Source organism: Rhineura floridana, chromosome 3, assembly GCF_030035675.1.
Source record: "Rhineura floridana isolate rRhiFlo1 chromosome 3, rRhiFlo1.hap2, whole genome shotgun sequence".
Lineage (NCBI taxonomy): Eukaryota > Metazoa > Chordata > Lepidosauria > Squamata > Rhineuridae > Rhineura > Rhineura floridana.
Window position 1 is genome coordinate 137702726 of NC_084482.1, and position 8894 is coordinate 137711619.

The 8894-nt window shown below is 39.2% G+C and overlaps 1 protein-coding gene across 1 annotated transcript in view; it reads left to right on the top strand.

Annotated features, from left to right (window-relative positions):
* The window catches only part of SLC6A1 (solute carrier family 6 member 1), a 30509-nt gene extending 22287 nt beyond the window's left edge, over positions 1-8222 (top strand). The window contains exons 11-14 of the mRNA XM_061621992.1: positions 378-480; positions 1108-1208; positions 5843-6010; positions 8118-8222. Coding sequence (XP_061477976.1) covers positions 378-480; positions 1108-1208; positions 5843-6010; positions 8118-8222 — 477 coding nt within the window. The remainder of the gene's footprint in view (positions 1-377; positions 481-1107; positions 1209-5842; positions 6011-8117) is intronic.
* Positions 8223-8894: the final 672 nt, after the last annotated feature.

An 8894-nucleotide genomic window follows, 5' to 3' on the forward strand; every position in this document is an offset into this window, starting at 1 on the left:
GGTTCACAACATCTACACATTTATTATTTCTTCCCTATTCATTGTGTGTTTGCTTAGATTAAAAGGAATAAACAGGGGTGCAGGGACAGCTGTAGTAGGGACAAGGGGTTGTTCAGTGTCTTCTGCAACATTACACACCATAGGTATTTATAGTGATATACAATTGGGTAATTCACTAGCCATTTGCAGTTATATGGTTCAGAGGTCACATGTACCCAGGGTAGGTGATCAATGAATGCTCACAAACCTTCAGAATCTTTCCAAATATACAAACATAAATGAAATGGAAAAGTAAAGTTAATGTCAATCTTAAACAAAATAGGGAAGGAAATCTCAGAAGTATGTGTTATGCACTGAATTACTTTTATACATTGCAGGGGGGACTATATGTGTTCAAGCTTTTCGACTATTACTCTGCGAGTGGAATGAGTCTCTTATTTCTTGTGTTCTTTGAGTGTATCTCCATATCGTGGTGCTATGGTATGTGACGGTTTAGTATCTTGAAATTTATGAAAATAAGCCATAAAAATGTACAAAGTATGTAACGGTGTCACCAGATAAAAATAAGTAACTATTAGGTTTATTTCAAATTGCTGAAATTGCTATCTTCTGTAATTGTCATGCTTTTCTTAACAATAACAAATTAATGCCATACCCAGAGTTTGAAAGGCAATTTTGAGCCATCCCAACTGTTGAAGTGGGAGAGATATTATTCTTATTTCTAGTTAAACCATCAGTGGCAGCATCTCCTACCACTAAATGTGTGGGGAATGGTATTGCTCTGTGTGTGTGAGAGAGAGAGACAGAGAGACAGAGAGAGAGGACTATCTCATCCTTTTAATTTGACCCACTAGCACTATAGAATTATTAACAGCACTGTGTTGTTAATAAGAGTTTTGGGAGCTTTTCTAACGAGCCTTTATGATATATTTAAAAACCACAACACACACATACAATTTCTCTCTCATAGTTATTAAGTGTTGCATTCAACCAACTGACACTGTATTTCATCTATCTATCTATCTATCTATCTATCTATCTATCTATCTATCTATCTATCTATCTATCTATCTATCTATCTATCTATCTATCTATCTATCTATCTAGGTGTAAACCGATTTTATGACAATATCCAGGAGATGGTTGGATACAGACCCTGTATCTGGTGGAAACTCTGCTGGTCTTTCTTCACTCCAATCGTTGTGGCAGTAAGAAACAAAATATTTATCTTATAAAGCGAAAGATATTAAATGGCCTTACCGAGTAAGATATAATGAATGCAGGCTTTAAAAAAAATAAGAGTTCTGCTTTCTGCCATTTTTCTCTGGTGTAAGTCAGAGAACATTCAAACTCAAAATAAAGTGTTGTATCCAACAAAGTTGTCCTGTTAGTACAAGGATCTCCACCTGCACAATGAGACTTTCCCTCTCTTCTCACTGTGTGCTCCTGCACCACCCAAATATATTCGAGAAGATTGAGAGAATCCCCCAAACAGTTTGGGGATGCACAGGATGTGAGGAGGGGGAGAGAAAGTCACATTGTGTAAGCAAAATTCCTTGCACTAATGGAAATACTTTGCTGGATCTAGCCCAAAGCGAGATGCTTCCCAGAATAATATGGAATCACCCCTCAGTCCCTGGATTATCAATGTTTGCTATCTACTTAAAATTATCCTGTGATAAAAGCGAATAATTATTTTATATAAAAAGGTCTAAAGAATTAAATTAAGTTAAATCATCATGAATGCATAATATAATGGAAATCTGGAAACCCTCTAAGCAACTGCAACTACACTTGGCTAGAGATATGAAGGGCTGGGGAAAAATGTAAACATTGAAGGAAACAAACCCAGTTTTTTCCAAATATTTTTCACACACACACACATTTTTCCCTAATTTTTCAGACTCCCCCCCCCAGTCCTTCATATCTCTACATTTGGCTGTTTGATCACACACAAACTTGTGCTTTCCTATAATGAACAATGATTTACAGAACTTCTAATGCAAGCAAAATATTCACAAGGTTAATTTTTGTTTAAAGTACACCTTTTCCTGTGTTTTTATTTTCTAAATACTTTGGTCTAACTATTCCTTCTGGGATTAATATTAATTAAAATAATTGTAATTAAAATAACTTTAAATGAAATGCTAATCTTCTAACGGTGTGAAAGGAAGAAGCATAACAACTGCCCATTTGTCCTGAGACACAATATTCTAGAGAATTCAGTGTTTATTTTTAGTGCACAGGTTATGATAATCCAATATAAAAGGTGCCATTTTAGGTTTTCTTCTTTCCAGAAGCTTTCTCCTTTTTGTCTTTCTTTGCTGATTCGGTTAGCAAATATAGCTTTGGACTGTTGCTGGCAACAGGCAAGAATAATGGCCATGATGCAAATGCACAGAAAAAAACATTTTATGATATTGAGAAGCAAAGAGAAAAACATGTAAAGCAGATTCAAACCTCAAAGCAATTGTTTGCTTTATTCTGCACATACAAAACAAAATGTACAAAATAACAAGAAACTAGGGGGAATTTAAGATCTGTGCAACTATCATTTCAACACTTTTAACATATAAGGTCCAAAATATTTTCTTTTGCATGTAGAAATGCATGCCAGACTTTTTAGGGCTACTTTTCTAGTTAAGTTAGACAGCAAATTTTAGTGATCTTTTTTATTATTATCAAATGCTTTAACATGTAATTAAAGTCTATGAGCCAAATTTTGCAGTGCACAAATGCAGCAGGTTGAGGGCCTGTGAGGAATTTCAGGGGTGGAGGAATAAATTAATGGGATATGCCCCCCCACCATATCACAATACTATGAGACTGATGAGCTCTGGATTACCTTCCTACTCATCTGAACCAGCATTCTAGAGCTCTAGTGCCTTTGTCCTAGGTGTGGGGGCTTGACTGCTGAGGTTTGGAGTTAGGAGAGAAAGATGCTTCTCATCTAGTCCTGAACTTTGATGGTTCAGTGATGGAAAATAGAGGAATATTTACATCTCCCACACCACAGTGCCTGGGATAGAGATGAGCTAAAATTTGTCAGAAGACATTTTGCAGAATTTCCAATGAACATTTCCCACCATCTTTAGTATGGACTCTCTCTCCCCACACACACACACACAGAATTGTGCTATGTCTACTCTAGGGCACTGAAGAGGATGCAAAATTGTGACCCACCTGCTAACAGATTTGTGGCTGTTGCCACTTGCTGCAGCAGAAAAGAAAGAAAGAAAGAAAGATGTGGAGAACCCCACCTCCACCCCAATTTCTCTGCCTATAAATAGGGTGAAGTATTTTGAGAAGCCATTTGCACCCAGCTCTGGTCTGGGAGACACTGGGTCAAAAACTGGGATCAGGGATGTGTGTCTCACAGTGTAAATTTTCAAACCCTAATTTCATTTCTTCCATGGGACTTCAAGCTATTAAGGGCTCTGCATTTTCACAACTTAAATTATTCTTGGAGGAGTGAAAAATAACATTAGAGAAAGCACTGTTAATTCAATCTTAATTAATCCCATTAATCCCACCACCAGGACTGTTTTAGCTTCAAGGTAGTCAGAGCTCTTAAAAACGTATAGCACAAGGGTCACTAACCTGTTGCCTGAAGATGGGGTGGCACCTGCAGAGGCCTTCAGTGGCACTCCCAGCAGGTAGTCCAGAATCAGAGTTTTGATTTTTTTTAAAAGTCTCCAGCCCTCCGAGAAAGTAAGTTATGGAGTAGAATGTGGGAGTATGCTCCTGCCTGTCAGGATTATTAGCCAAGGAGTGAAGTCAGAGCTGTGATTGGTAAGTGAGCTGTTTGGCCACCAGGCACTCAGAATTCCTGGGGCCCCAAAGAGCTGCCATTTTCCCCTCCATGTAGTGCACTTTTTTCTAGTCTTTGGAATCTTCATAGTTTGTTCTTCCTTTTTTCCTAGCAACTAGAATGAATCCTGTGAGGGTTTGCCTGAGATCATGTAGTGCCTATAGTACTACATAATACTATAGGTGAATGGTAAAGAATCCCCTTCCCCCCAAAAGGCAAATGTGAAAACTTTGCAAAGAGGCGTAGGCATGTTCCATGCTTTGCAGGAACTAAAGACCAGAGTCTTATTAAGAATTCACTACCTTACAGTACAATGGTATACATGATTACTCAGAACTAAGTCTTGTTTGTTTAATGGGGCTTACTTCCAGATAGGTGGGTATAGGATGGCAGCCTAGGCTTTGGTTTAGGGTTGGCATTGGGGTAAAACAGGGTTCTTGTGACTTTAACAGCTCTAAGGCAAGCAGAAATTCAACATGTCAAGCCTTGTCTGGCATGATGATACAGTTATGGGAAAAGCTTCACCATGAGTACTATCTAATTTTGTGTTATGTCACACCCTTATGGCAGCCATTTTGTAACCGGTACCCCTAGCACTCTCTCAAAATTTGAAACCTGCCCTCTGGTCCAAAAGGTTGGCAGCCCTTGTTCTAGCACCATGAATTTGGGAAGTGGGGGAAAGAATTAGGTTTGGGGCTGCATGAATCACAGTACACGTTGCAGGGCCTTAATCTTTAAACTGATAGGGACTCAATCAGGCTAATTCTCTCTGACCCTGTTTCCACTCCCATGACATTGTCTACATTCCATGCCTCCTGGAAGGCAGCAATCATTCTCTTGGTTTCCCCCCCTTTATTTTAAAATTTGCAACCTAATATACTGTATCTCCTGGGGATACAGAAATTGCTATATTCATTCCTGGCTCTCTTTTGGGGGGGCTTTATGATGCTTTTTGGGTGCCTGAGATTATTGATTCTATCTGTTACTTTTAGCTTCTAGGATGTGAATTGTAGTTTGTTTTTTAATAATTTATTATTTTATATTTTGTATTGTTTTGTATTGGTTGTGACCTGTCTTGAGTGTCTCATATTGAGGCAGAATGTATTTTTAATCCATTAGTAAATAAATACTTTGCCTGTCATTGCCCTATTTCACTGCTCAGCTGCTGGGCAAGGGATCACTAAGTTTGGTATTGGAAGGAAAAACTGGATGATCTTTGACCAGTCTCTGTCTGTCAGGCTAAGCTACCTCACAGGATTGTTGTGAGGGTAAAATGAGGAGAGACATATGTGTGCAACTCTGAGCTGTTTGGCTGAAAGGACAGAATAAAATAACTGAAATTGCTGTAGAATGTCTTCTAACCAGCTTCTAACAGGAATGCTCCTTCTAGGGCTCCTGGCTTCCTGGAACAGGAGTCTTGTAGGCACTGTTTGAAACTTGCACGGTGGAAGGTTGCTGGAAGAGGGAAAGAAAAAAGGCCATCTTTATCCCTTTCTCATTTTCCTAAAATCTTTCCTGTGGTGCTTCTTAGCACTAAAAGGCTCAGCTCTGGAGCTGAGTGATAGCCCTTCCTGAGTATTTGGGGTGTGTGCATGTGTGGAATTTTTGTAGGGTAGAAAAGCTGTAGTGGCTGGTAGGGTGGCACAGGCACACTGCATGGCTGACCTGGCTTCCCATTGCAATCCCCCCCATCATTGCCAGTTACCAGAAGAGGAAGAGGCAAGATAGCAGGGAGCCTGACTCCCTTCCCCTCTTCCTCTCAGTAATCAGCACCGAATGGGAAGCCAGGTCAGCAATGCAGCCCCTCCATACATAGTTCAGCGAGAGGACATCTTCTCTTATGGCAATTCCCATAGTAGCTCTCTATAAGCACAAGTACACATCTGCATACCAATAGAAACTGGATAGGTAAACAGATGGATGTCTGGAATTAAAAAGTAAAATGCCTCTTCACTTTCATGTCCTAGCAAGAACTATCAGCAAGAACAACAAACAACCACTGCTAACTAACTTTTAAAATATTCTTTCCAGGGTGTATTTATCTTCAGTGCTGTGCAAATGACTCCTCTCACTTTAGGCGATTATGTGTTCCCCAAGTGGGGCCAAGGTGTTGGTTGGTTTATGGCTCTGTCATCTATGGTGCTGATTCCAGGCTACATGGCATACATGTTCCTTACATTAAAAGGCTCCCTAAAACAGGTAAACAATGTGTCGCTATACTTGGGAAGCTTCCAGTTTTAGAAATCACAAACTGCTGTTACATGCTTGGTTAGAATATTAAAATATACCTCTTAGCTACAGTAAATTGTCTCTGGGTCAGTCTTTTCTTATGCTTTGTCCAAAACAGTTGCAATGGTTAGATATATTATTTTATCTTTCTATGACCTGTGAATCGCCTGAGAACTTTGGTTGAAAAATGGCATATAAATCTTTTAAATGACATGAGGGCTCTGCTCCCCTCTGCTCACCATTTTTACCCTTTTATTTTTTCAAATCACAAAGAGATCTGTATTTGCAAATCCTACCAGATACCTGGCTAAATTGTAGTTTTAGGACTTGCCCTAGAATCTGAGCCATGAACTGTGAACTTTGAATTCACAGTTTTACTTTTATTTTACTTTTATTTTATTAATTTTGGATGTATGATGTTTTAATGCTTTTAAATTCTACTGGATCTATGAGGTATTAATGTTCTTGTGTATGCTTTGACCTGTGGTAACAACAACAATAAACTTACTATATACAGAAAAGGGGCTGTTATGCATTCCAGCTAACCTAGCATCTTCCCATGTCAGGATACGGAGAAGGGCTTTTGTGGCCCAAGGGCTGAATAAGGAGTCAGACAATAAAGCCTGGGTTGAACTATGGGCTACTTCATTATTATTTTTTAGGGGGGGTGGAGACACCTGCAGAGGAAAACTATTAATGCAAGAAAATAACTATGGGGATCTCAGGCAGAGCCTGCAGCCAATAGGATGACAACCTCTGCCTGCCTGAAATAGGATACGGTTGTATCGCCTACCCTTTTCTGAAAGTCTCACCCAGAGGATGAATAGGGAGGCATCACCATCCCCTGGGGCTCCATAGCTCCAGTTGAATGAGACAGGTTGGCCCCAAAGGTGGTCTTTGTCCTTTCCCTGGTCCCATAGCCCTGAACAGTAAGCCTCTCATCCTACCCATCACCCTGAACAGTACCTAAGGTACCTACCAAACAGAAATTTTCTCCTTCCTGCATAAAACTGCCCGAGCGACCAAATTAACCTATTTAAGCACAGCGGGACAACTAAAAGCATCACATACCTGCCACACAGAACGGAATAGGTGAAAAAACCAATCCACCATTGCCAATCAGTGGATAGAAAAAGATTCCTACTCAGCTCAGAGCAACCAAACAAATCACACTGTGAGCTAGGGAGGGAGCAGCCGGCCCCACCTCCTAATGAACATGCACTCTGATACAGCTTGTCAGGTGGCCACCCCTTCTGCCACCCAGGTTGCAAAAACATCCCGTCGCCTGATACTCTTAGGGTTGGGTGGCAGAACATGTCTTCCATTAGATCTCAGCAGGTAAGCAGAATGATATAAGAAAATGAGACTTTTTACACTTGTTAGTCAGAGGAGGAGACTTTTTAGTCTTATTATTTCTGAGAAGGGACATTTAATGGATTTTCCCAAATGTTATCTCTCAGCTTTCAGAGAGTACCTTTCCTGGCCATACTAGCAAATCAGTTTGAAGCAGGAGGCGGTCAGATGGACAAAGATGTGGAACTTCATTATACAGGATTATTTCCTAATGCCAATGAAGACAAATTGAGCCTTAGAATTCACATAGAAATTAGGATTATTACTATAGAGATCGGAATTCTTCTCTGCCTCAGGTCTCTCCGTGTGTAGCTGCTCTTTGAAGCAAGCATTTGCGTGTGTATACACACACACATACAAGCTTGTATCTAAATCTTAGCCCAGCAAGCTTCACCAACATCTGAACTCAAAACTTTGGACAGAATCTCATCTGTTACATGTGCATCCTCTAACTATAGTTAGGACAAACATTTTGATTAGGCAGGATTTACTGCCAGTTATCTATTTACTGCTCTATAAACTTACCGTCCATGAAGTTATGATGATGTCATATGTTAGAAAGTTGTTGAGGAAATGTGGCCCCTTTCTTCCCTCCTCAGAATTGCACCCTTTGAGAAGCACAACTAAAAAACAAGAGTATAAGTTCTATATAAGGAAACCAATCAAACTAAGAACAGTGAAATTATTGTATTCTGTCTCCCTCTCTCTTTTTTTTTTACTTTAGCGAATCCAGGTAATGATTCAACCAAGTGAAGACATTACTCATCCTGAAAATGGACCTGAACAAGCTCAGCAGAGCAACTCTTCAAACAAAGAAGCATATATATAGTCTCGGTCACTGAAATGATACAAGCTTTCCTCGGGGGAGGGGGGGGCAAAAACATACAAAAAAGAAACATGGTTGAATATGACCACAAAATTATGTTTGAGAATAAGATTACCTACCTCTAGTGGCACAAAAGACCATCACCACTATAAGGGAAGCAATGTGGATACAATCTAACCATTTTGTGGGCTTAGTTGTTGACAATGTTTTGAGTTTTCTGGCAATCCATAGACTGTTAACATTTTTATTCTCTCTCAGTAGGAGCTGAATATCTTTTGAGAATTTATAAACACATGTAGGCCATTTTTAATCTACCTTTTAACACACAATTTGTGCAGCTGATTTTTATTAATATATTTCTTACTGTTTGAATCCCAAGACTGTTATTTCTGAGAACAGTTAAATTGGAAAGCTGTTTTGTATTCACCAGCAAAGTATTTTTTACAAAGAAAATTTACAGTGAAAATACTGCCCAAAATATATTAACCAACTGTATTCTTGAGTTGGTTTTTCTAATTTTCTTGAAAATCTCCTGACGTACAACAGTATATTGAATTAATGCCATTAGTAAGCTGGTTTGGGTTACACCGTATAGACTAAATTGCACTGCTACCTAAGTCTACCTATTGGGCTTCTAACATTTAATATATTATTTTATAGCAATATGTCTTTTAG